This window comes from Pongo abelii, chromosome 19, assembly GCF_028885655.2.
Source record: "Pongo abelii isolate AG06213 chromosome 19, NHGRI_mPonAbe1-v2.0_pri, whole genome shotgun sequence".
NCBI lineage: Eukaryota > Metazoa > Chordata > Mammalia > Primates > Hominidae > Pongo > Pongo abelii.
The window spans coordinates 8,653,705-8,681,691 of NC_072004.2; the positions used below are offsets into that span (position 1 = coordinate 8,653,705).

Genomic DNA, 27,987 nt, shown 5'->3' on the forward strand with positions numbered 1-27,987 from the left:
CGTTGAGCGGACCTTCGCATTCACGATGCTTTCAACCATCAGAACCGGTTGGATCCTTTTACAACAAAACAGAAAATCATCTTTCTCTCCTATTTAATAGGCTTTCAAACATTAGAAGATCAATATTCTGTTGCCATTAACATTTCTCTTCTGTACCACGTAAAGTTCTGATTAATCACTCTTCAAGCCAATTTTGCATATTCCTCTGTCTTCTAGGCAACTTCTGTAGACAGGCTACAATAAGGCAGCCATCTTAAATTATGTGAATACATTGTCCAAAAATGAGCTAAACAGTCCAGGTTTCTTCTGATATGTTCAGGGAAAAACAAAACTGTCACTTCTCCCCTTCTCTTTTCCTTCAGTGATGCAGGTGAATACAACAATGGCTGTAGGTATGCACCAAAAATATCATTAGAGTGAAACAGAAGGGGCTTTATTGGCTGGGCATGGTGGGTCATGCCTGCCATCCCTACACTTTGGGAGGCAAAGGCTGGAGAATCACTTGAACTCAGGAGTTGGAGACGAGTCTGAGTAACGTTGTGGGGCTCCGTCTCTCCAAAAAAATTTAAAATCAGCCTGGTGTGGTGGCACACACCTGTAGTCCCAGCTAGTTCGGAGGCTGAGTTTGGAGGAAGAGAAGTGCTTTGCAAATATCAGCCTTTCTGCCTAAGGATCTCAACTAGGAACATTAAGATACAGATGCCAGGACCCAGCCCCACAGATTCTAATTCCAAAGGACAAAAGTGGGGGCTGATTTAACTTCATCACTGGAGTCCATTCAGATTTGGAACTCTCTGGGTGGGGCAGCGCAACAGAGATCCCAAAGAAAGCAAAATCACTCTCAAATGAAATGAGCAGGAAAGATTTTTTGAGCGAGGTAAGTAAGACCTGGGCCTCACACGGGAGGGCTGTCACCAGGCTTTGTATCCTTGGCTTAGTGGGAACTTCTGAAGCAGCCTCCAAGGCCCCTGTATGCTGGTCGACAAGCCCCCTAACATTGGCTCACAACTGTAATTCCAGCACTTTGTGAGGCCAAGGCAGGAGGATTGCTTGAGCGCAGGAGTGGAAGACCAGCCTGGGCAACTTGGCGAAACCCTGTCTCCACCAAAGTAGAAAAAACTAGCTGGGTGTGGTGGCGCCTGCCTGTACTGTCAGCTACTCGGGAGGCTGAAGTGGGAGGATCATTTGAGCCTGGGAGGCGAAGGCTGCAGTGAACCTAGTTAGCGCCACTGCACTCAAGCCTGGGTGACAGAGTGAGACCGCATCTCAATTAAAAGAAGAAACCCTAAAAATTTTAACTGAGGATATAAAACAACTGAATAGAGGCTTACAAAGTGTCTAAATGATGTTTCAATATGGTAAAGCTGTACATTCAATCCAAATGAATTTAGGAATTTAATGCAATTGCAATCAAAATCTCAGAGAGCTTTCCCCCCCGCAGCTGTTGACAAAACAATGTAAAAGTTTGTCTAGAGAATTGAGTACTTAAGGAACTATCACAAAAGAAGAATGAGAGGGAATGTCCACTGCCAGACACCCAAATGTGTTCTAAAGTGAAAGTGTTACAACAGCATGTTGCTAGCGTCACTCCAGGCAAAAAACCTCAAGTGCTTTAAGGGCTTGGGCAAGTATCTTGCTCTAAGATAGGCCTGACTTTGTCAGCTGCCTAAAGGCATGAAAATTCACAATTTTCAAAGACACTTCTGACCAAAACCAAAACAAGACCAAACACAAATCTGGATCTGGAGGCCTGAAACGGGTTACAGTGTCCCCGTTTATGATCCTTGATACAATAAAGAGAATAGAAAGTTCAGAATAAACCCAAGTTTCTATAGGAATGCATTAAATGCTGTCACGGCATATCCCAGTAGGGAAAGTAGAGATGATGCCACAAGTGGTGCTAGCACAACTAGTTCATTATTTGGAAAATAGAAAGACATATACAAATCAAATTCCAGATGGATTTATTTAAATGGGAAATTAAATTTTCAATGTGAAAATTCATTCTGTAGCAGGATATCCAACGGAAACGATGCTTTTCCGTTTTTTGCCACTGGTGAGAGAGCTGCCAGAACACAGCCTTGATCTCGCAAGTCATATGTGAGTCTCTGAAGACTTTACAAGTCTAATTTACAAGTTTAAATTCCAACCCAAAGTGTAGAGAGTCTTCATTTCCCTGCATCCTCGCTGCTGTGAACTGAATCTGTGCCCCCCTCAAAATTCGCATGTTGAAACCCTGTCTTAGTCCATTTTCGTGCTGCTGATAAGGACATATCCAAGTCTGGAAAGAAAAAGAGGTTTAATTGGACTTACAGTTCCACATGGCTGGGAGGCCTGAGTCATGGCGGGAGGTGACAAGCACTTCTTACGTGGTGGCGGCAGGAGAAAATGAAAGGGAAGCAAAAGTGGAAACCCCTGATAAACCCATCAGATCTCCTGAGACTTATTCACTATCAGGAGAACAGCACAGGAAAGACCGGCCCCCACAATTCAATTACCTCTGCCTGGGTCCCTCTCATGACATGTGGGAATTCTGGGAGATAAGAACTCAAGTTGAGATTTGAATGGGGACACGGACAAACCATATCAAACCCTAATCTCCAATATAATTGTACTTGGATATAGAGCCTTTGGGATGTATTAGCTCCTAAGGGTGGTACCCTCATGATAGCTTTAGTGCCCTTTTAACAAAAGAGACAGCTTGCTTTCTCTCTCTTTGTCTCTGCCATGTGAGGGAGCAGCAGGAAGACAGCCATCTGCAAACCAGCAAGCTGACTTTCAGCAGATGCTGCTTCTCCTGGCACCTTGATCTTGGACTTCCTGGCCTCCAGAACTATGAGAAAGAAATGTTTAAGATTTCCAGTCTGCAAACCAGCAAATGGGCCCTCACCAGACACTGCCTCTCCTGGCACCTTGATCTTGGGCTTCCCAGCCTCCAGAAATGTGAGAAAGAAATGTTTTAAGTTTCCCAGTCGATGAGAATTTGTTAGAACAGAACAAACTGACTAAGACACTCACTAACATGGTATATTACCAATCTCTTAAATTTTGCCAGTCTGATAGGTGAAGTTACTCATCTGAATACAGCCATTTCTTCTTCTGTGAGTCTCCTGTTCATGTTTCATGCGCATTTTAAACATCAAGTTGCTTTGTATTTTTATTGATTTATAGAAGGTCTTTATGTATTCTGGAAAGTAATCCTGTATTTTTCATGCTTACTGCTACTCATCCTAATACCTCTGAGTGGATTGGTTGGACCCTCATCGGACGCAGCAAGGGACAGGAAGGCAACTCAGGCAGCAATCCATGGCAGGCTGACCAAGAGCCAGTCACACAGGCAGATTCACCAAGTCAGCAGAAGAATTAGCTTTCCCTCCTTCTAGGCTTGGGATTCTCTAACAGCAGAGAGGGCACTAAACAGGAGACATGGGCAATATTCGGTCTGTTTACCTGTGACTACATCATTGGCAGATAGATACAGCAGACCTGCAGTCCCCAAGAATGTTTTGAATTTTTTTTTTTTTTTTTTGAGAGAGGGTCTTGCTCTGTTGCCCAGGCTGGAGTGCAGTGCTATGATCACGGCTGATGCAGCCTTGACCTCCCAGGCCCAAGCAATCCTCCCACCTCAGCCTCCTGGGTAGCTGGGACTGCAGGTGTGCACCACTACACCCAGCTAGGTTTTGTATTTTTTTTTTTTTGAGATGGAGTCTCACTCTGTAGTACCCAGGCTGGAGTGCAGTGGTGTGATCTAGGCTCACTGTCACCTCCACCTCCCGGGTTCAAGTCATTCTCCTACCTCCGCCTCCCAAGTAGCTGGGACTACAGGCGCATGCCACTATGCCCGGCTAATTTTTTTGTATTTTTTTTTTTTAGTAGAGACGGGGCTTCGCCATGTTAGTCAGGATTGTTTTGATTTCCTGACCTCGTGATCTGCTTGCCTCGGCCTCCCAAAGTGCGGAGATTACAGGCGTGAGCCACTGCTCCTGGCCCAGTTTTGTATTTTTATAGAGGTGTGGTTTCGCCATGTTGCCCAGGCTGGTCTTGAACTCCTGGGCTTAAACAATCTGCCCACCTGGGCCTCCCAAAGTGCTGAAATGACAGGCATGAGCCACTGCATGCAGCCATCCCAAGAATGTTTGGAGTGTTCAGGGTCAGTGCAGACTCTTGTTAACTCCCTATGTTCATCCCATTATAAGTACATCCCTGGACATTGCACAAACGCTTCTCAAATTCCTCCCACATCTTACTTGCCTCGTTTGCATGTGGTTTATGGTATTGGCGACACGAGGGTCCTAGAATGAAGGTCATCTGTAACAATAGCTTCACGGTTCCATGTGCTGGAATAGTAACTGCGTTCTAGGCTCAGCCACACTTGTGGTTACGCAAACATCCACACTTTGCAACCTCCTCCACCTTATCTTGTGTGTCTGTCAAGCATCTCCTCAGAGTTCATTGACTTCATTAATTTGATTTCTACTAACTAAGCCGAGATATTTCCGTCTTCTCATAAATAGTTTTACTGTATGGGCCGAAAGCATTGTGTCACGCCTGTAATCCCAGCACTTTGGGTGGCCGAGGGGGACGGATCACCTGAGGTCAGGAGTTCGAGACCAGCCTGGCCAACATGGTAAAATGGTGCCTCTACTAAAAATACAGAAATTAGCTGGGCGTGGTGGCAGGCACCTGTAATCCCAGCTTCTCAGGAGGCTGAGACAAGAGAATTGCTTGAACCTGGGAGGCGGAGGTTGCAGTGAGCTGAGACTGAGCCACTGCATTTCAGCCTGGGGAATGGGACAAGATCCTTGTCTCAAATAAATAAATAAATAAATAAATAAATAAATAAATAAATAAACAAATAAATAAAATAAAGGGCCAAGGGAGGTGGCTCGTTCTTGTAATCCCAGCACTTTGGGAGGCCGAGGCGGATGGATCACGAGGTCAGGAGATCAAGACCATCCTGGCTAACATGGTGAAACCCCGTTTCTGCTAAAAATACAAAAAATTAGCCGAGCGTGGTGGCCTGTGCCTGTAGTCCCAGCTACTTGGGAGGCTGAGGCAGGAGAATGGCGTGAACACAGGAGGCGGAGCTTGCAGTGAGCCGAGACTGCACCACTGCACTCCAGCCTGGGTGACAGACCGAGACTCCATCTCAAAAAAAAAAAAAAAAAAAGAAAAGAAAGAAAAAAAAAGATTCAGCATTATTTTCCAGGGTTAATAAATTTGTTCAAATAACTAAAACCGCATTAAACAAAAATGTCATTGGACAACAAATAAGCAATCCAGACCGATATGGTCCCAGTCATTGTGAAGATGAGAAAACTTCATCTTTATTGCATTTTCCGAGGCAGCGCACTGCACTGTCCTCTTTAAAACACACAGCTCCGGTCCTCCTTTCAAACACATGTCCTCTTTAAAGTAACATACGAACCTTTCAATACAAGCTAAAAAATTATGTCTGAATTCTCACAATTCAATAACAAACACTCAACGTCCAATAAAAATTTATTTTTACAAGAATTTCTGGGAAATGCCACCTAGCTATAAATATAATAGATATATTATGTAACTACTCTAGGTAATGACAGTGCTCCCTTCAGCAGTACATGTAATAACAGATAAAAAGATTTAAAAATAAAACATTTAGGATAAAAAGAATCCTCTCTTAAAAATGAAAACAGAATTATATTTATATGTATAGAACAGGTGTAACAGCCATCACACAACTTCATAAGAACAGTGTCATTTAAAAAATACTTGTATTTCTAAACTAGTGAAATAAATGTAGGAATAATGCCACGCCCGTCATTTTCAAAATAAACAAACAAAATGTATAGTATATATTGGACATGTTAGTATATACGGAAGGCATGTTAAAAATCACAACTGAATTCTCACAATTCAGTAACAAACACCAAACAGAAAATAAACATTTCTATTTAGAAGAACGTAGGGGAACTACCACCTAGCTATACATATAATGGATATATTAGGTCAGTATCATAGATAACAAGAGTGCTCGCTTCGGGAGCACATGTGATAATAGATAAAACGATTTAAAGAGAAAACATTTACGATAAAAAGGATCCTCTCTTAAAAATGAACACTAAATTATATTTATGTGTCTATAACAACCATCAGAGAACTCTATAGGAACAGCATGTTTTCAAAACTACAAAAACTCCAGACTCTTTTAAATCAGCCTAGTAATAATTGTATGGCCAACATTTGAAAAATAAACCAATAAAATGTACAGTATCTATTAAACTATCTCTTAAAATCCTATGGCAGTAATTTCATATTTTACAAAGAATTCTGTGACAATCTGAGCGCCTGCGCTGTGCCTTCAAATGCTCTGGACTGTGGCAACCAAGTCCATAGGAAACAGGAACTCCAGCTTCCAGCCCAGGGGAGGCTGGGATTCAGCAACGTGAAAAGGGAGGTTTTGCCGCAGGAAGGGGTGGAACCAGAAACACCCCTGGTTTCTCACTTTCCCTCCACTGACTCCTAGAAGTACCTCCATGGCTCCTAGGAGGAAAACCTGGTCACGGTATTTTGCCCCTTCTAGAAGAGTCCAGCTTCTTCTAGATGATCTGCACAGGAGGCTCCTCTATCCCTTCCTGGTGTCTGGCATTAGCGTCGCGATCAACTTCCTGCTGAAAATTCCCATCTCCCCTGGGCCCAGTGTTCTGGAAGTGAGAGAGAGGATGTCACACTTCAAGGAGGGAGATCTCTAGACAGGAAGGTTATTCCCATCCCACGTCAATCCTAACTAGAGTTCAGAGCAATGTATAAATCCGATTTTATCTCTAACCCTTTATTGTAAACCCTGATTCTGAACCATCATTTTTGATTCTGGTACTCACACTTTGGTGAGCTTGACTCCACAAATCACTTAATACACCCAAGGTCAGCCCCAGTGACCTGCTTCATAGCAAGGACTTTGGGTGGGTCCACCCAGGGAGTAGAGCACCCTTGGAGGACGTGGCTTTGGACTTCATCACACTTGGGGCCTTTTATGTTGCTGAAGATCTAAACTTTTAACCATGCTACAAACATGTCTAACACGACAACCTCAGGAACCAGCAGACCAGATTCCTAATCCCAAACCTTAATCTCTCATGTTTAAGTCTAATGCTTGGTCCTAAATGTGGTTAGCTGCACAAGATGTCAACCAAATCTTCACTGAATCCTTTCCCCAAATCAGTAACTCAAGTGTTTCAGCCATAATGAACCTCCCTGGACCTAGGTAGCATTCTCATTTTTGAGAAAGGGTGTCACTCGTGTCACTCTGTCATCCTGGCTGGAGTTCAGTGGCAGAATCACAGCTCACTGCAGCCCCGACCTATGGGGCTCTGGTGTTCCTTCCGCCTCAGGCTCCTGAGTAGTGGGGACTAGAGGTGCCCACCAGGACGCCCGGCTAATTGTTGTATTTTTTGTGGAGATGGGGTGTCACCATGTTGACCAGGCTTGAAGCCGGATCAAGCAGTTGGGTTCCTCGGATTTTTTGATAGATGAGAATATTCTGCCTTTTCCCCGGAGGATATACAGGTACCTTCTCTCAGGCCGATGACCTCAGGCCTCCATGTCCCCAGAGCTCTAGGAAATGAGGGTGCGTTCTCGGGCCCACACCCAGTGCTCTGGGTCATAAGCCTGGATCTGGAAAAACACACACCACTTGAGAAGCCAGGGACTCCCCAGGAAGACCCCTCCCTGCCTTCCTCCAGCCTCCAATCCACCCCACCCCTCCCCACCCCCACCTCCTCATATGGCCCCACCTACCTCCTCCATCTCCTCGGGGGAAACCCACGTCCTCCAGCGCATGGAACAGAGGAGCTGGTATCGAAGCTTATGGAACAAGGGTCGCTGGGAGTAGTTCTTCCCGTAGAGGAAGGAGAAGATGTCTTGTTTGGGGGCCTGGTTGTCCTCCTCCATGTCACTGGCCAGGTAGCTGGGGAGAGAGATCAGGTTGCTGCTCAGGGGCCCCACCAGGAGGGACCCCTGCCTGAGGGCAGTTTCCCAGAGAGGAGTGCGGGGAGCGTCCTCAGCTCAGCACCAACAGCCACCCTGCAGAGAGCCCTGCCTTCCTCAGGAGGCCCCGCTGGACAGAGACCTGCTAAGGGCGCCTCTCACACCTTCAGGAAGGAGATGATCCAAGTGGTGGCTGGGAGTGGTGGCCCTCGCCTGGAATCCCAGCACGTTGGGAGTCCAGGCAGGAGGATCACTGGAGGCCAGGAGTTAGAGACCAGTCTGGGTAATATGGCAAGACCCCTACTGAATTGGAAAACAACCCAAGTCTTATCCTAAGGGTGTGTCCTGCCATCCTTACACAAGACAGATGACATCACCTCATCCTAGTCCCCATCCCTGTTCCTCCCACACCCCCTTTCCTTGACATGTATGCACACACCTGTCTTCCCCCTCCATCATAAGTGCCCCCAAGGACAGGAACCTAGTGGTGTGTTTCTGTAAATCATCTCTCACCTACCAAAAGGCCACTAGAGGGCTTTGTTTATCTTGGTGCATGAATTCAACAAGCATGGCTGCGAACTCTCTTCTCATCCTTCCTATTCCCTGGCACATATGATGTACTTCATAAGGTTTTGTTGAATAAATGAATACATGAATGAATGAAGGAAAGAAGGAAAGATTTATCTTACAGGCAAATGCCATATGAATTATTCCATAGAGTCAATATAATACGAGTACTTGCAAAATGAAAAGAATTGTGCTGAGTGTTTCAGGAATACTTTGATATTTTGGCTAATTGGGTGGCTCACATCTATAATACCAGCACTCTGAGAGGCTGAGGTGAGAACCCAGGAGTTCCAGAAAAGCCTGGGTGACATAGCAAAACCTCATCTCTACTAAAAATCATAAAACCTGGCTAGATGTGGTGGCGTGCACCTGTAGTCCCAACTACTCAGGAGGCTGAGGTGGGAGGATCACTAGAGCCTGGGAGACGGGAGGCTGTGGTGAGCTACGATCGGGCTACTGCACTCCAGCCTGAGGGACAGAGCAAGTCCCTGGTAAAAACAAAAACAAATCTTTGATATTTTGATAATACCCTGCCTTCAACAGGGGTCTAGTCTGATGGGTTTGAGGAAAAGGAGGGCAGATAAACGAATCCAAAACATCACATCATCCTAGGATGTCACTAAAGTGCTGTGGGCATGCAGAAGCTGGAAGATCAGGGAGGCATCGCAAAGGCTGTGGGGTTGAACTGACTTTAAGGAATGGGCCATTCCTTTCAGATCCACATGTGTGCAGGACATCCAGACAGAAAACACAAAATCCAAATGGAGTGGAGGGCATTTGGGAGGAGTGGCGAAAGCAAACAATGAAACATGAAGATGGTAGGCAGGTTTGGTGGTAGAAGGACTGCAGAGAGGGTTGAATTCGCCCTATGGACCCGGGCCTCCATTTGGAGACAAATCAGCTAAGGAAGTTGTTCAGGTGGGCAGTGAAGGGGTGGGAGCTGTGCTTTGGAAAGCTATTCAGGCAGCACTAGGAAGCCCCCTGGCTTGGGGCAGGACTCGCAGGAAGCCCCAGCAGGGAGTATTTGATGATGGATCCGTGTTATGCGAGGACGACCTGAATTTCAGCCCCTGTCATGGGAACCTGGAGGAGGAGGATGGAAAATTGCACTTGGTGTTGATATGGGAAGGAGAGAGACGAGAGAACCAGAAATGGCTGCTTGCTTGGGGAGCAGGGTCGTGTCCACGGCTTTCCTTTCCCCTTAGGATGGGTTTATGTTTCCTTTTGTTTGATTCTACTATTTGTCAACTGCATTTGTGTTTGTTTTTAGAAAGAACGGACTAAGAACACCATAGTATAATCTTATCATTTTTATATACAGAGTAAAGAGGAGAAATAGGGTAAAAAAATAGATGGAAGGTTGGAATCCCACTTCGTCCACTGTCCCAGGGTGCTGGATATTGACAGGTGGGAAGCAGCAAACTACTCACAGAGCCAGGAAGAAATGGATGCGTTGGTATTGCCATGAGAAGAGGCCGGCACGGCTAAAATGCGCTATGACCATAGCCAGGAGATACTGATGGAGAGAAGGGAACAGAGAGAGACAAAGGTTGGTCACATCCTGGAAGAGGAAGATGGTGGAGATAAGGGAACAGGGGCTGGGGCGCGGTTGTCTATCACAGAAGGAACCTCAGTGTTGGGTGACTATGCTCATTGGGGGCTTGCGGGTGGAGAGTGTTCAAAGTCAGCTGCAAATCCAGGAAGTCGGAGGAAGGGAGGTCTGTGATGCTCCCATGATGATGAGCTCCAATGGGATCACTGGAGGGAGTGTGTCTAGGGTGGCTAATGTCAGGAGGGTCTTGGTGAGCTGGGGCAAAGGACTGTCCCACAGATCTGAGAGGATAGGGGTCAGGAGTTTGAAGACTGGCCCAGGGCCTGGATTCCAAAGGACCCTGTGCAGAGGCAGCGGCCACCCATCAACTATGCAATAGGCTACCAGAGCCCCGAGGGAGATGCTGACAAATGATGAGAAGACCTAGAATAGCTGGGGGCGGTGACTGACGCCTGGAGTTCCAGCTATTGGAGAGGCTGAGGCGGGAGGATCACTTGAGCCCAGGAGGCTGAGGCTGCAGTGAGCTATGATGGCACCACTGCATTCCAGCCTGGGCAACAGAACGAGACCCTGTTTCTGAAAAAAGAAAAATCAAAACGTGGGCGCCCAAGAGTATGGAATCAGCAGGTGGGAGATGGTAGAGGGAGAGAGGAGAGCAACTGTGGGTTTAGACGCTGCACCCTCCCCCGGGATGTGTGTTAAAACAGGAACACAGTGGAGTGGAGAACAAACTTACCTTGTCTGACACCCTCAGGTCTTTGTCCCAGGCCAGGAATTTTTGAACGACAGGATCCCCTGTGAAAAGAGAGCCTGAGTCAGGGTGAGAAGCGGAACAGGGTTGCTGTGGGAGCAACAGAACAGAGAGGAGAACTGTGTCCCTCTGGGGGAAGTCTCAGGATTGTGGCCAAGGCTTAGGTGGATGGGAGAAGAGAGAAGAACTTTCACTGGACAAGGAGGGAGGCTTCCGCTCTGAGATCCCCCTGAGGACAGGCCGAAGGAGGCCTTTGGTGTCAGAGTCTACAGGATGAAGAGCTGTGAATAAGCCATGATGTCCTCCCATCAGACAGGAAGGGACCACCGCAGAAGTCATAATAGAATTCCCATCATTGCTTCCTGAGATAGTCACAGCTGGGTGTGCCCATGGCCTTGTTATCCCCCTCCACGGATGGAGACACTTAGGTTTAGAAAAGTCATCAAGAGACATAGAGTTTCAGAGGGTACAGCTGAAACCAAGCTTTCTTTTATCTTTTCTTTTCTTTTATTTATTTTATGACAGGGTCTTTCCCTGTCAACCAGGCTGGAGTGCAGTGGTGCAATCATAGCTCATTGCAACTTCAAACTCCTGAGTTCAACAGATCCTCCCGCCTCAGCCTCCCAAAGTGCCAAGATCTCAGGCATGAGCCACTGCACCTGGCTAGAAACCAAGCCTTCTTATTTCAAGTGCAGACCTTTATTAAGACTAGCCCAATCCTCTATCTCCTAAGCATCCTCCTCCCGCATGGAGCGCTCACCCCCGAGGAGGGCATATTCTTTTTACTGGGAAAGTGTGATTATTGAAAGATTCCACTTTTTTAAAAGAACAGGGTTGGAGGTGCTCTTTGGGGTATCCTCCTACCAAGCAGCCTGTTGAAGGCCTCGTGGTGCTCAGGGAGCACGGAGGATGCTCGCTTTCCCTTCAGCTTCATCTTGAGTCCACACAGCGTCTCTGCCACCCAGGTGTCCTCGGGCTCAGGGGCGCGCTCCAACTCCAGCTCCTCCTCCAGCTCCTCCTCGGATTCGTCTGACCATTCCATCTTCCTTTTCAGGCCAAGGGATTGAGGCTGGGGGCTGGGATCTACCCAAGGGGCTGAGTGAAGAAACCAGGCCGTGGTGTCATGTTTCTGCCATTGATCACCTTAGACGCCCCGACCCAGGAACCTCAAACTACTCTTCCATCCTCCCCAGCCTCGCAGACTGTCGGCTTCTCCAAGCCATGTTTCCACCTTTCTCCTTTGCTGATCCCCATCTGCCTCTCCCTCACATCCCCATTCTTCCAGCTCTCTGTCCTCGAAACATTTCCTCATCACAGATAAGAACTTTCAATTGGAGAAAAACGGAAAACTTCCCTTGAGCTCTGTCTCCTCTCTCTCTCTCTCTCTATTTTTTTTTTGAGATGGAGTCTCCCTCTTGTTGCCCAGACTGGAGTGCAGTGGCGCGATCTCGGTTCACTGCAACCTCCGCCTCCTGGGTTCAAAAGATTCTCCTGCCTCAGCCTCTTGAGTAGCTGGGACTACAGGCATGCGCCACCATGCCCAGCTCATTTTTGTATTTGTGGTAGAGACAGGGTTTCATCATGTTAACCAGGATGGTCTCGATCTTCTGACCTCGTGATCCATCCGCCTTGGCCTTCCTCTCTCATCTTCTGAGGGCATCTCCTGACCCCCTTCATTGCTCCCCAGACTTTCTTTCCACGTGGCCATGCTTGGCCCCACTCCCTGCACCCTCCTTCCCCGATCCTTGGCTTCCTGAGTCCCTCCTTTCTTTCCCACACACCCTACTCAGGTGCTCCAGATTCCCAGTAACTGGCCCCCTTCCCTCTCCTCAGTCAATCATCTCCCATCGCTTCTCCCTCCAGTCACCTCACCTGATGGTCCTGGCACTTCATCATCCACCACCACCTCGGGGGACCGCACTGATGTGCTAGGCTGGGGGCTCTCCTCCTCAAACGGGGGGTGCGCTTGACCACTGGCCATAATCTCTCCTAAACGCTTTGTTTCTGTCCACAGAACCTAGTCCCTGTTCTGTCCAAAGCCTTCTTCCGGACTCCGTTAGGACCCAGAAGAGCGCGTTTCTCTTCTGGAGGCTCGGGAGAAGTTAGGAGTGAAGAGCAGTTCTGAGAAGTTGCTGTTGTCCACCTGAGCTCCCAAGCACCCAGAGGCCGGTCCTTCCAATCAGGAGAGTCGGAATCTCTGATGTCATCGGTCGTTCCAACCTGGCAACCAGTTTGAAGAAAAACACGTGTAACTGCCAGACTGATCTCTTTTCTTGGAGATCTGGGGTGAACGGTATCTCCTGGCAATGTCCCAACCTCTGAGCATTGTCCAAAAGCATCCTCAGGGTCTCCGCATTCCTCTTTTCCGTGTCCCAGCAGAGGCTGTGTCCTCTCCACTCTAAACTTGAGGGATGTTGGGCTCTCCTCCCCACTTCTCCTTGCCATTTCAGAGTCCAGTCTGGTGAGAGAGGGAGGAAGGTGGAAGGAAATTTAGGGTAAGCAGAATGATGAGATCTTCCAAGAGTGAGGTTAACATATACAGGAGATCCCGGGTACATTGACTTGTTGAATAGAGACGTTACGTCGAAGTACTCAATGTGGCAAAGCGTTTTTGCTGAATGTTTACTGTTATTCACTATCCTGGATCCTATACTAGGGGAACACACATCCTTTGCTCTCAGGCATCTTTGAGTCTGAGAGACATTTTGAGTAATGAAAATCATAGGAGACTGTCCATGGGTTCGTACAGATCTTCAATGGTGTCCACAAGTTCAGGGTATCCATGGATCACCTAAAGCCTTCCCCTCCAGTTCAGCTAAGGAACTCTGGTCTATATATCAACTATAACAACATATCTATTTCACTTGACCCCAAAATTTTCCTACTATTTATGTATTTTATGAATAAAATATCCTGTGTATAAAAAGACTAAGGGGAAAAATCTCAGCCAGGCCCAGGGGCTCCTGCTCATAATCTCACTCCTTTGGGAGGCCAAGGCAGGAGCGTCACTTGAGGTTAGGAGTTCAAGATTCGTCTGGGCAACATAGCAAAACCTCATCTCTACAAAATATAAACAAAGTAATCAGGAATCGTGGCACACACCTGTGGTCCCAGTACTTGGGAGGCTGAGGCAGGAGGATTGCTTCAGCCCAGGTGTTTGAGGCTGCAGTGAGCTATGATTGCACCACTGCACACCAGCCTGGAGGACAGAGTGAGACTCAGTCTCAAAAATATTTTTTTAAGAACAAATAAAAATATAAGAGCTGGATACTATCTCAGATACTATCCAAAGAACCTGTGGGTTCTGGCACAGCTTCCTAATGGGCTCCTAGGAGTCTCTCGCTGATGGGAAAGGCACAACTGAATGAAGAGGCAGATCCCGTCGCTGTGGAAGTCCAACTGTTAGGAAACTCTGCTTACGTTGAGCGGACCTTCGCATTCACGATGCTTTCAACCATCAGAACCGGTTGGATCCTTTTACAACAAAACAGAAAATCATCTTTCTCTCCTATTTAATAGGCTTTCAAACATTAGAAGATCAATATTCTGTTGCCATTAACATTTCTCTTCTGTACCACGTAAAGTTCTGATTAATCACTCTTCAAGCCAATTTTGCATATTCCTCTGTCTTCTAGGCAACTTCTGTAGACAGGCTACAATAAGGCAGCCATCTTAAATTATGTGAATACATTGTCCAAAAATGAGCTAAACAGTCCAGGTTTCTTCTGATATGTTCAGGGAAAAACAAAACTGTCACTTCTCCCCTTCTCTTTTCCTTCAGTGATGCAGGTGAATACAACAATGGCTGTAGGTATGCACCAAAAATATCATTAGAGTGAAACAGAAGGGGCTTTATTGGCTGGGCATGGTGGGTCATGCCTGCCATCCCTACACTTTGGGAGGCAAAGGCTGGAGAATCACTTGAACTCAGGAGTTGGAGACGAGTCTGAGTAACGTTGTGGGGCTCCGTCTCTCCAAAAAAATTTAAAATCAGCCTGGTGTGGTGGCACACACCTGTAGTCCCAGCTAGTTCGGAGGCTGAGTTTGGAGGAAGAGAAGTGCTTTGCAAATATCAGCCTTTCTGCCTAAGGATCTCAACTAGGAACATTAAGATACAGATGCCAGGACCCAGCCCCACAGATTCTAATTCCAAAGGACAAAAGTGGGGGCTGATTTAACTTCATCACTGGAGTCCATTCAGATTTGGAACTCTCTGGGTGGGGCAGCGCAACAGAGATCCCAAAGAAAGCAAAATCACTCTCAAATGAAATGAGCAGGAAAGATTTTTTGAGCGAGGTAAGTAAGACCTGGGCCTCACACGGGAGGGCTGTCACCAGGCTTTGTATCCTTGGCTTAGTGGGAACTTCTGAAGCAGCCTCCAAGGCCCCTGTATGCTGGTCGACAAGCCCCCTAACATTGGCTCACAACTGTAATTCCAGCACTTTGTGAGGCCAAGGCAGGAGGATTGCTTGAGCGCAGGAGTGGAAGACCAGCCTGGGCAACTTGGCGAAACCCTGTCTCCACCAAAGTAGAAAAAACTAGCTGGGTGTGGTGGCGCCTGCCTGTACTGTCAGCTACTCGGGAGGCTGAAGTGGGAGGATCATTTGAGCCTGGGAGGCGAAGGCTGCAGTGAACCTAGTTAGCGCCACTGCACTCAAGCCTGGGTGACAGAGTGAGACCGCATCTCAATTAAAAGAAGAAACCCTAAAAATTTTAACTGAGGATATAAAACAACTGAATAGAGGCTTACAAAGTGTCTAAATGATGTTTCAATATGGTAAAGCTGTACATTCAATCCAAATGAATTTAGGAATTTAATGCAATTGCAATCAAAATCTCAGAGAGCTTTCCCCCCCGCAGCTGTTGACAAAACAATGTAAAAGTTTGTCTAGAGAATTGAGTACTTAAGGAACTATCACAAAAGAAGAATGAGAGGGAATGTCCACTGCCAGACACCCAAATGTGTTCTAAAGTGAAAGTGTTACAACAGCATGTTGCTAGCGTCACTCCAGGCAAAAAACCTCAAGTGCTTTAAGGGCTTGGGCAAGTATCTTGCTCTAAGATAGGCCTGACTTTGTCAGCTGCCTAAAGGCATGAAAATTCACAATTTTCAAAGACACTTCTGACCAAAACCAAAACAAGACCAAACACAAATCTGGATCTGGAGGCCTGAAACGGGTTACAGTGTCCCCGTTTATGATCCTTGATACAATAAAGAGAATAGAAAGTTCAGAATAAACCCAAGTTTCTATAGGAATGCATTAAATGCTGTCACGGCATATCCCAGTAGGGAAAGTAGAGATGATGCCACAAGTGGTGCTAGCACAACTAGTTCATTATTTGGAAAATAGAAAGACATATACAAATCAAATTCCAGATGGATTTATTTAAATGGGAAATTAAATTTTCAATGTGAAAATTCATTCTGTAGCAGGATATCCAACGGAAACGATGCTTTTCCGTTTTTTGCCACTGGTGAGAGAGCTGCCAGAACACAGCCTTGATCTCGCAAGTCATATGTGAGTCTCTGAAGACTTTACAAGTCTAATTTACAAGTTTAAATTCCAACCCAAAGTGTAGAGAGTCTTCATTTCCCTGCATCCTCGCTGCTGTGAACTGAATCTGTGCCCCCCTCAAAATTCGCATGTTGAAACCCTGTCTTAGTCCATTTTCGTGCTGCTGATAAGGACATATCCAAGTCTGGAAAGAAAAAGAGGTTTAATTGGACTTACAGTTCCACATGGCTGGGAGGCCTGAGTCATGGCGGGAGGTGACAAGCACTTCTTACGTGGTGGCGGCAGGAGAAAATGAAAGGGAAGCAAAAGTGGAAACCCCTGATAAACCCATCAGATCTCCTGAGACTTATTCACTATCAGGAGAACAGCACAGGAAAGACCGGCCCCCACAATTCAATTACCTCTGCCTGGGTCCCTCTCATGACATGTGGGAATTCTGGGAGATAAGAACTCAAGTTGAGATTTGAATGGGGACACGGACAAACCATATCAAACCCTAATCTCCAATATAATTGTACTTGGATATAGAGCCTTTGGGATGTATTAGCTCCTAAGGGTGGTACCCTCATGATAGCTTTAGTGCCCTTTTAACAAAAGAGACAGCTTGCTTTCTCTCTCTTTGTCTCTGCCATGTGAGGGAGCAGCAGGAAGACAGCCATCTGCAAACCAGCAAGCTGACTTTCAGCAGATGCTGCTTCTCCTGGCACCTTGATCTTGGACTTCCTGGCCTCCAGAACTATGAGAAAGAAATGTTTAAGATTTCCAGTCTGCAAACCAGCAAATGGGCCCTCACCAGACACTGCCTCTCCTGGCACCTTGATCTTGGGCTTCCCAGCCTCCAGAAATGTGAGAAAGAAATGTTTTAAGTTTCCCAGTCGATGAGAATTTGTTAGAACAGAACAAACTGACTAAGACACTCACTAACATGGTATATTACCAATCTCTTAAATTTTGCCAGTCTGATAGGTGAAGTTACTCATCTGAATACAGCCATTTCTTCTTCTGTGAGTCTCCTGTTCATGTTTCATGCGCATTTTAAACATCAAGTTGCTTTGTATTTTTATTGATTTATAGAAGGTCTTTATGTATTCTGGAAAGTAATCCTGTATTTTTCATGCTTACTGCTACTCATCCTAATACCTCTGAGTGGATTGGTTGGACCCTCATCGGACGCAGCAAGGGACAGGAAGGCAACTCAGGCAGCAATCCATGGCAGGCTGACCAAGAGCCAGTCACACAGGCAGATTCACCAAGTCAGCAGAAGAATTAGCTTTCCCTCCTTCTAGGCTTGGGATTCTCTAACAGCAGAGAGGGCACTAAACAGGAGACATGGGCAATATTCGGTCTGTTTACCTGTGACTACATCATTGGCAGATAGATACAGCAGACCTGCAGTCCCCAAGAATGTTTTGAATTTTTTTTTTTTTTTTTTGAGAGAGGGTCTTGCTCTGTTGCCCAGGCTGGAGTGCAGTGCTATGATCACGGCTGATGCAGCCTTGACCTCCCAGGCCCAAGCAATCCTCCCACCTCAGCCTCCTGGGTAGCTGGGACTGCAGGTGTGCACCACTACACCCAGCTAGGTTTTGTATTTTTTTTTTTTTGAGATGGAGTCTCACTCTGTAGTACCCAGGCTGGAGTGCAGTGGTGTGATCTAGGCTCACTGTCACCTCCACCTCCCGGGTTCAAGTCATTCTCCTACCTCCGCCTCCCAAGTAGCTGGGACTACAGGCGCATGCCACTATGCCCGGCTAATTTTTTTGTATTTTTTTTTTTTAGTAGAGACGGGGCTTCGCCATGTTAGTCAGGATTGTTTTGATTTCCTGACCTCGTGATCTGCTTGCCTCGGCCTCCCAAAGTGCGGAGATTACAGGCGTGAGCCACTGCTCCTGGCCCAGTTTTGTATTTTTATAGAGGTGTGGTTTCGCCATGTTGCCCAGGCTGGTCTTGAACTCCTGGGCTTAAACAATCTGCCCACCTGGGCCTCCCAAAGTGCTGAAATGACAGGCATGAGCCACTGCATGCAGCCATCCCAAGAATGTTTGGAGTGTTCAGGGTCAGTGCAGACTCTTGTTAACTCCCTATGTTCATCCCATTATAAGTACATCCCTGGACATTGCACAAACGCTTCTCAAATTCCTCCCACATCTTACTTGCCTCGTTTGCATGTGGTTTATGGTATTGGCGACACGAGGGTCCTAGAATGAAGGTCATCTGTAACAATAGCTTCACGGTTCCATGTGCTGGAATAGTAACTGCGTTCTAGGCTCAGCCACACTTGTGGTTACGCAAACATCCACACTTTGCAACCTCCTCCACCTTATCTTGTGTGTCTGTCAAGCATCTCCTCAGAGTTCATTGACTTCATTAATTTGATTTCTACTAACTAAGCCGAGATATTTCCGTCTTCTCATAAATAGTTTTACTGTATGGGCCGAAAGCATTGTGTCACGCCTGTAATCCCAGCACTTTGGGTGGCCGAGGGGGACGGATCACCTGAGGTCAGGAGTTCGAGACCAGCCTGGCCAACATGGTAAAATGGTGCCTCTACTAAAAATACAGAAATTAGCTGGGCGTGGTGGCAGGCACCTGTAATCCCAGCTTCTCAGGAGGCTGAGACAAGAGAATTGCTTGAACCTGGGAGGCGGAGGTTGCAGTGAGCTGAGACTGAGCCACTGCATTTCAGCCTGGGGAATGGGACAAGATCCTTGTCTCAAATAAATAAATAAATAAATAAATAAATAAATAAATAAATAAACAAATAAATAAAATAAAGGGCCAAGGGAGGTGGCTCGTTCTTGTAATCCCAGCACTTTGGGAGGCCGAGGCGGATGGATCACGAGGTCAGGAGATCAAGACCATCCTGGCTAACATGGTGAAACCCCGTTTCTGCTAAAAATACAAAAAATTAGCCGAGCGTGGTGGCCTGTGCCTGTAGTCCCAGCTACTTGGGAGGCTGAGGCAGGAGAATGGCGTGAACACAGGAGGCGGAGCTTGCAGTGAGCCGAGACTGCACCACTGCACTCCAGCCTGGGTGACAGACCGAGACTCCATCTCAAAAAAAAAAAAAAAAAAAGAAAAGAAAGAAAAAAAAAGATTCAGCATTATTTTCCAGGGTTAATAAATTTGTTCAAATAACTAAAACCGCATTAAACAAAAATGTCATTGGACAACAAATAAGCAATCCAGACCGATATGGTCCCAGTCATTGTGAAGATGAGAAAACTTCATCTTTATTGCATTTTCCGAGGCAGCGCACTGCACTGTCCTCTTTAAAACACACAGCTCCGGTCCTCCTTTCAAACACATGTCCTCTTTAAAGTAACATACGAACCTTTCAATACAAGCTAAAAAATTATGTCTGAATTCTCACAATTCAATAACAAACACTCAACGTCCAATAAAAATTTATTTTTACAAGAATTTCTGGGAAATGCCACCTAGCTATAAATATAATAGATATATTATGTAACTACTCTAGGTAATGACAGTGCTCCCTTCAGCAGTACATGTAATAACAGATAAAAAGATTTAAAAATAAAACATTTAGGATAAAAAGAATCCTCTCTTAAAAATGAAAACAGAATTATATTTATATGTATAGAACAGGTGTAACAGCCATCACACAACTTCATAAGAACAGTGTCATTTAAAAAATACTTGTATTTCTAAACTAGTGAAATAAATGTAGGAATAATGCCACGCCCGTCATTTTCAAAATAAACAAACAAAATGTATAGTATATATTGGACATGTTAGTATATACGGAAGGCATGTTAAAAATCACAACTGAATTCTCACAATTCAGTAACAAACACCAAACAGAAAATAAACATTTCTATTTAGAAGAACGTAGGGGAACTACCACCTAGCTATACATATAATGGATATATTAGGTCAGTATCATAGATAACAAGAGTGCTCGCTTCGGGAGCACATGTGATAATAGATAAAACGATTTAAAGAGAAAACATTTACGATAAAAAGGATCCTCTCTTAAAAATGAACACTAAATTATATTTATGTGTCTATAACAACCATCAGAGAACTCTATAGGAACAGCATGTTTTCAAAACTACAAAAACTCCAGACTCTTTTAAATCAGCCTAGTAATAATTGTATGGCCAACATTTGAAAAATAAACCAATAAAATGTACAGTATCTATTAAACTATCTCTTAAAATCCTATGGCAGTAATTTCATATTTTACAAAGAATTCTGTGACAATCTGAGCGCCTGCGCTGTGCCTTCAAATGCTCTGGACTGTGGCAACCAAGTCCATAGGAAACAGGAACTCCAGCTTCCAGCCCAGGGGAGGCTGGGATTCAGCAACGTGAAAAGGGAGGTTTTGCCGCAGGAAGGGGTGGAACCAGAAACACCCCTGGTTTCTCACTTTCCCTCCACTGACTCCTAGAAGTACCTCCATGGCTCCTAGGAGGAAAACCTGGTCACGGTATTTTGCCCCTTCTAGAAGAGTCCAGCTTCTTCTAGATGATCTGCACAGGAGGCTCCTCTATCCCTTCCTGGTGTCTGGCATTAGCGTCGCGATCAACTTCCTGCTGAAAATTCCCATCTCCCCTGGGCCCAGTGTTCTGGAAGTGAGAGAGAGGATGTCACACTTCAAGGAGGGAGATCTCTAGACAGGAAGGTTATTCCCATCCCACGTCAATCCTAACTAGAGTTCAGAGCAATGTATAAATCCGATTTTATCTCTAACCCTTTATTGTAAACCCTGATTCTGAACCATCATTTTTGATTCTGGTACTCACACTTTGGTGAGCTTGACTCCACAAATCACTTAATACACCCAAGGTCAGCCCCAGTGACCTGCTTCATAGCAAGGACTTTGGGTGGGTCCACCCAGGGAGTAGAGCACCCTTGGAGGACGTGGCTTTGGACTTCATCACACTTGGGGCCTTTTATGTTGCTGAAGATCTAAACTTTTAACCATGCTACAAACATGTCTAACACGACAACCTCAGGAACCAGCAGACCAGATTCCTAATCCCAAACCTTAATCTCTCATGTTTAAGTCTAATGCTTGGTCCTAAATGTGGTTAGCTGCACAAGATGTCAACCAAATCTTCACTGAATCCTTTCCCCAAATCAGTAACTCAAGTGTTTCAGCCATAATGAACCTCCCTGGACCTAGGTAGCATTCTCATTTTTGAGAAAGGGTGTCACTCGTGTCACTCTGTCATCCTGGCTGGAGTTCAGTGGCAGAATCACAGCTCACTGCAGCCCCGACCTATGGGGCTCTGGTGTTCCTTCCGCCTCAGGCTCCTGAGTAGTGGGGACTAGAGGTGCCCACCAGGACGCCCGGCTAATTGTTGTATTTTTTGTGGAGATGGGGTGTCACCGTGTTGACCAGGCTTGAAGCCGGATCAAGCAGTTGGGTTCCTCGGATTTTTTGATAGATGAGAATATTCTGCCTTTACCCCGGAGGATATACAGGTACCTTCTCTCAGGCCGATGACCTCAGGCCTCCATGTCCCCAGAGCTCTAGGAAATGAGGGTGCGTTCTCGGGCCCACACCCAGTGCTCTGGGTCATAAGCCTGGATCTGGAAAAACACACACCACTTGAGAAGCCAGGGACTCCCCAGGAAGACCCCTCCCTGCCTTCCTCCAGCCTCCAATCCACCCCACCCCTCCCCACCCCCACCTCCTCATATGGCCCCACCTACCTCCTCCATCTCCTCGGGGGAAACCCACGTCCTCCAGCGCATGGAACAGAGGAGCTGGTATCGAAGCTTATGGAACAAGGGTCGCTGGGAGTAGTTCTTCCCGTAGAGGAAGGAGAAGATGTCTTGTTTGGGGGCCTGGTTGTCCTCCTCCATGTCACTGGCCAGGTAGCTGGGGAGAGAGATCAGGTTGCTGCTCAGGGGCCCCACCAGGAGGGACCCCTGCCTGAGGGCAGTTTCCCAGAGAGGAGTGCGGGGAGCGTCCTCAGCTCAGCACCAACAGCCACCCTGCAGAGAGCCCTGCCTTCCTCAGGAGGCCCCGCTGGACAGAGACCTGCTAAGGGCGCCTCTCACACCTTCAGGAAGGAGATGATCCAAGTGGTGGCTGGGAGTGGTGGCCCTCGCCTGGAATCCCAGCACGTTGGGAGTCCAGGCAGGAGGATCACTGGAGGCCAGGAGTTAGAGACCAGTCTGGGTAATATGGCAAGACCCCTACTGAATTGGAAAACAACCCAAGTCTTATCCTAAGGGTGTGTCCTGCCATCCTTACACAAGACAGATGACATCACCTCATCCTAGTCCCCATCCCTGTTCCTCCCACACCCCCTTTCCTTGACATGTATGCACACACCTGTCTTCCCCCTCCATCATAAGTGCCCCCAAGGACAGGAACCTAGTGGTGTGTTTCTGTAAATCATCTCTCACCTACCAAAAGGCCACTAGAGGGCTTTGTTTATCTTGGTGCATGAATTCAACAAGCATGGCTGCGAACTCTCTTCTCATCCTTCCTATTCCCTGGCACATATGATGTACTTCATAAGGTTTTGTTGAATAAATGAATACATGAATGAATGAAGGAAAGAAGGAAAGATTTATCTTACAGGCAAATGCCATATGAATTATTCCATAGAGTCAATATAATACGAGTACTTGCAAAATGAAAAGAATTGTGCTGAGTGTTTCAGGAATACTTTGATATTTTGGCTAATTGGGTGGCTCACATCTATAATACCAGCACTCTGAGAGGCTGAGGTGAGAACCCAGGAGTTCCAGAAAAGCCTGGGTGACATAGCAAAACCTCATCTCTACTAAAAATCATAAAACCTGGCTAGATGTGGTGGCGTGCACCTGTAGTCCCAACTACTCAGGAGGCTGAGGTGGGAGGATCACTAGAGCCTGGGAGACGGGAGGCTGTGGTGAGCTACGATCGGGCTACTGCACTCCAGCCTGAGGGACAGAGCAAGTCCCTGGTAAAAACAAAAACAAATCTTTGATATTTTGATAATACCCTGCCTTCAACAGGGGTCTAGTCTGATGGGTTTGAGGAAAAGGAGGGCAGATAAACGAATCCAAAACATCACATCATCCTAGGATGTCACTAAAGTGCTGTGGGCATGCAGAAGCTGGAAGATCAGGGAGGCATCGCAAAGGCTGTGGGGTTGAACTGACTTTAAGGAATGGGCCATTCCTTTCAGATCCACATGTGTGCAGGACATCCAGACAGAAAACACAAAATCCAAATGGAGTGGAGGGCATTTGGGAGGAGTGGCGAAAGCAAACAATGAAACATGAAGATGGTAGGCAGGTTTGGTGGTAGAAGGACTGCAGAGAGGGTTGAATTCGCCCTATGGACCCGGGCCTCCATTTGGAGACAAATCAGCTAAGGAAGTTGTTCAGGTGGGCAGTGAAGGGGTGGGAGCTGTGCTTTGGAAAGCTATTCAGGCAGCACTAGGAAGCCCCCTGGCTTGGGGCAGGACTCGCAGGAAGCCCCAGCAGGGAGTATTTGATGATGGATCCGTGTTATGCGAGGACGACCTGAATTTCAGCCCCTGTCATGGGAACCTGGAGGAGGAGGATGGAAAATTGCACTTGGTGTTGATATGGGAAGGAGAGAGACGAGAGAACCAGAAATGGCTGCTTGCTTGGGGAGCAGGGTCGTGTCCACGGCTTTCCTTTCCCCTTAGGATGGGTTTATGTTTCCTTTTGTTTGATTCTACTATTTGTCAACTGCATTTGTGTTTGTTTTTAGAAAGAACGGACTAAGAACACCATAGTATAATCTTATCATTTTTATATACAGAGTAAAGAGGAGAAATAGGGTAAAAAAATAGATGGAAGGTTGGAATCCCACTTCGTCCACTGTCCCAGGGTGCTGGATATTGACAGGTGGGAAGCAGCAAACTACTCACAGAGCCAGGAAGAAATGGATGCGTTGGTATTGCCATGAGAAGAGGCCGGCACGGCTAAAATGCGCTATGACCATAGCCAGGAGATACTGATGGAGAGAAGGGAACAGAGAGAGACAAAGGTTGGTCACATCCTGGAAGAGGAAGATGGTGGAGATAAGGGAACAGGGGCTGGGGCGCGGTTGTCTATCACAGAAGGAACCTCAGTGTTGGGTGACTATGCTCATTGGGGGCTTGCGGGTGGAGAGTGTTCAAAGTCAGCTGCAAATCCAGGAAGTCGGAGGAAGGGAGGTCTGTGATGCTCCCATGATGATGAGCTCCAATGGGATCACTGGAGGGAGTGTGTCTAGGGTGGCTAATGTCAGGAGGGTCTTGGTGAGCTGGGGCAAAGGACTGTCCCACAGATCTGAGAGGATAGGGGTCAGGAGTTTGAAGACTGGCCCAGGGCCTGGATTCCAAAGGACCCTGTGCAGAGGCAGCGGCCACCCATCAACTATGCAATAGGCTACCAGAGCCCCGAGGGAGATGCTGACAAATGATGAGAAGACCTAGAATAGCTGGGGGCGGTGACTGACGCCTGGAGTTCCAGCTATTGGAGAGGCTGAGGCGGGAGGATCACTTGAGCCCAGGAGGCTGAGGCTGCAGTGAGCTATGATGGCACCACTGCATTCCAGCCTGGGCAACAGAACGAGACCCTGTTTCTGAAAAAAGAAAAATCAAAACGTGGGCGCCCAAGAGTATGGAATCAGCAGGTGGGAGATGGTAGAGGGAGAGAGGAGAGCAACTGTGGGTTTAGACGCTGCACCCTCCCCCGGGATGTGTGTTAAAACAGGAACACAGTGGAGTGGAGAACAAACTTACCTTGTCTGACACCCTCAGGTCTTTGTCCCAGGCCAGGAATTTTTGAACGACAGGATCCCCTGTGAAAAGAGAGCCTGAGTCAGGGTGAGAAGCGGAACAGGGTTGCTGTGGGAGCAACAGAACAGAGAGGAGAACTGTGTCCCTCTGGGGGAAGTCTCAGGATTGTGGCCAAGGCTTAGGTGGATGGGAGAAGAGAGAAGAACTTTCACTGGACAAGGAGGGAGGCTTCCGCTCTGAGATCCCCCTGAGGACAGGCCGAAGGAGGCCTTTGGTGTCAGAGTCTACAGGATGAAGAGCTGTGAATAAGCCATGATGTCCTCCCATCAGACAGGAAGGGACCACCGCAGAAGTCATAATAGAATTCCCATCATTGCTTCCTGAGATAGTCACAGCTGGGTGTGCCCATGGCCTTGTTATCCCCCTCCACGGATGGAGACACTTAGGTTTAGAAAAGTCATCAAGAGACATAGAGTTTCAGAGGGTACAGCTGAAACCAAGCTTTCTTTTATCTTTTCTTTTCTTTTATTTATTTTATGACAGGGTCTTTCCCTGTCAACCAGGCTGGAGTGCAGTGGTGCAATCATAGCTCATTGCAACTTCAAACTCCTGAGTTCAACAGATCCTCCCGCCTCAGCCTCCCAAAGTGCCAAGATCTCAGGCATGAGCCACTGCACCTGGCTAGAAACCAAGCCTTCTTATTTCAAGTGCAGACCTTTATTAAGACTAGCCCAATCCTCTATCTCCTAAGCATCCTCCTCCCGCATGGAGCGCTCACCCCCGAGGAGGGCATATTCTTTTTACTGGGAAAGTGTGATTATTGAAAGATTCCACTTTTTTAAAAGAACAGGGTTGGAGGTGCTCTTTGGGGTATCCTCCTACCAAGCAGCCTGTTGAAGGCCTCGTGGTGCTCAGGGAGCACGGAGGATGCTCGCTTTCCCTTCAGCTTCATCTTGAGTCCACACAGCGTCTCTGCCACCCAGGTGTCCTCGGGCTCAGGGGCGCGCTCCAACTCCAGCTCCTCCTCCAGCTCCTCCTCGGATTCGTCTGACCATTCCATCTTCCTTTTCAGGCCAAGGGATTGAGGCTGGGGGCTGGGATCTACCCAAGGGGCTGAGTGAAGAAACCAGGCCGTGGTGTCATGTTTCTGCCATTGATCACCTTAGACGCCCCGACCCAGGAACCTCAAACTACTCTTCCATCCTCCCCAGCCTCGCAGACTGTCGGCTTCTCCAAGCCATGTTTCCACCTTTCTCCTTTGCTGATCCCCATCTGCCTCTCCCTCACATCCCCATTCTTCCAGCTCTCTGTCCTCGAAACATTTCCTCATCACAGATAAGAACTTTCAATTGGAGAAAAACGGAAAACTTCCCTTGAGCTCTGTCTCCTCTCTCTCTCTCTCTCTATTTTTTTTTTGAGATGGAGTCTCCCTCTTGTTGCCCAGACTGGAGTGCAGTGGCGCGATCTCGGTTCACTGCAACCTCCGCCTCCTGGGTTCAAAAGATTCTCCTGCCTCAGCCTCTTGAGTAGCTGGGACTACAGGCATGCGCCACCATGCCCAGCTCATTTTTGTATTTGTGGTAGAGACAGGGTTTCATCATGTTAACCAGGATGGTCTCGATCTTCTGACCTCGTGATCCATCCGCCTTGGCCTTCCTCTCTCATCTTCTGAGGGCATCTCCTGACCCCCTTCATTGCTCCCCAGACTTTCTTTCCACGTGGCCATGCTTGGCCCCACTCCCTGCACCCTCCTTCCCCGATCCTTGGCTTCCTGAGTCCCTCCTTTCTTTCCCACACACCCTACTCAGGTGCTCCAGATTCCCAGTAACTGGCCCCCTTCCCTCTCCTCAGTCAATCATCTCCCATCGCTTCTCCCTCCAGTCACCTCACCTGATGGTCCTGGCACTTCATCATCCACCACCACCTCGGGGGACCGCACTGATGTGCTAGGCTGGGGGCTCTCCTCCTCAAACGGGGGGTGCGCTTGACCACTGGCCATAATCTCTCCTAAACGCTTTGTTTCTGTCCACAGAACCTAGTCCCTGTTCTGTCCAAAGCCTTCTTCCGGACTCCGTTAGGACCCAGAAGAGCGCGTTTCTCTTCTGGAGGCTCGGGAGAAGTTAGGAGTGAAGAGCAGTTCTGAGAAGTTGCTGTTGTCCACCTGAGCTCCCAAGCACCCAGAGGCCGGTCCTTCCAATCAGGAGAGTCGGAATCTCTGATGTCATCGGTCGTTCGAACCTGGCAACCAGTTTGAAGAAAAACACGTGTAACTGCCAGACTGATCTCTTTTCTTGGAGATCTGGGGTGAACGGTATCTCCTGGCAATGTCCCAACATCTGAGCATTGTCCAAAAGCATCCTCAGGGTCTCCGCATTCCTCTTTTCCCTGTCCCAGCAGAGGCTGTGTCCTCTCCACTCTAAACTTGAGGGATGTTGGGCTCTCCTCCCCACTTCTCCTTCCCATATCAGAGTCCAGTCTGGTGAGAGAGGGAGGAAGGTGGAAGGAAATTTAGGGTAAGCAGAATGATGAGATCTTCCAAGAGTGAGGTTAACATATACAGGAGATCCCGGGTACATTGACTTGTTGAATAGAGACGTTACATCGAAGTACTCAATGTGGCAAAGCGTTTTTGCTGAATGTTTAATGTTAGTCACTATCCTGGATCCTATACTAGGGGAACACGCATCCTTTGCTCTCAGGCATCTTTGAGTCCGAGAGACATTTTGAGTAATGAAAATCATAGGAGACTGTCCATGGTTTCGTACAGATCTTCAATGGTGTCCACAAGTTCAGGGCATCCATGGATCACCTAAAGCCTTCCCCTCCAGTTCAGCTAAGGAACTCTGGTCTATATATCAACTATAACAACATATCTATTTCACTTGACCCCAAAATTTTCCTACTATTTAT

General features: G+C 47.2%; 2 protein-coding genes across 6 annotated transcripts; both read right to left on the reverse strand.

Annotated features, from left to right (window-relative positions):
• Window positions 1-1,947: 1,947 nt before the first annotated feature.
• LOC100435142 (speedy protein E4) lies at window positions 1,948-13,256 on the reverse strand. 3 transcript variants are annotated; one of them, XR_008514957.2, is made up of 8 exons: window positions 12,711-13,256; window positions 11,703-11,933; window positions 10,824-10,882; window positions 9,966-10,051; window positions 7,780-7,948; window positions 7,553-7,656; window positions 6,515-6,686; window positions 1,948-2,281 (listed from the first exon to the last, which is right to left on the reverse strand). XR_008514957.2 is itself a non-coding variant. In XM_054535405.2 (7 exons), exons 1-6 carry the CDS (start codon window positions 12,817-12,819, stop codon window positions 7,597-7,599), a joined length of 714 nt encoding a protein of 237 aa, XP_054391380.2. In that variant the 5' UTR covers window positions 12,820-13,256; the 3' UTR covers window positions 1,948-2,281; window positions 7,553-7,596. The 3 variants fall into 3 exon arrangements, 2 of the variants coding, with proteins under 2 accessions (XP_054391380.2, XP_054391379.2); XM_054535405.2 differs by lacking the exon at window positions 6,515-6,686; XM_054535404.2 differs by lacking the exon at window positions 1,948-2,281 and having other exon boundaries at window positions 5,386-6,686.
• A 2,948-nt stretch (window positions 13,257-16,204) lies between these two features.
• Window positions 16,205-27,267, reverse strand: LOC129051006 (speedy protein E4). Of its 3 annotated transcripts, XR_010137920.1 has the most exons (8): window positions 26,968-27,267; window positions 25,960-26,190; window positions 25,081-25,139; window positions 24,223-24,308; window positions 22,037-22,205; window positions 21,810-21,913; window positions 20,772-20,943; window positions 16,205-16,538 (listed from the first exon to the last, which is right to left on the reverse strand). XR_010137920.1 is itself a non-coding variant. In XM_063718016.1 (7 exons), the coding sequence occupies exons 1-6, from the start codon at window positions 27,074-27,076 to the stop codon at window positions 21,854-21,856; spliced, it is 714 nt and encodes a 237-aa protein (XP_063574086.1). In that variant the 5' UTR covers window positions 27,077-27,267; the 3' UTR covers window positions 16,205-16,538; window positions 21,810-21,853. The 3 variants fall into 3 exon arrangements, 2 of the variants coding, with proteins under 2 accessions (XP_063574086.1, XP_054391388.2); XM_063718016.1 differs by lacking the exon at window positions 20,772-20,943; XM_054535413.2 differs by lacking the exon at window positions 16,205-16,538 and having other exon boundaries at window positions 19,643-20,943.
• Between the last annotated feature and the right edge of the window lie 720 nt (window positions 27,268-27,987).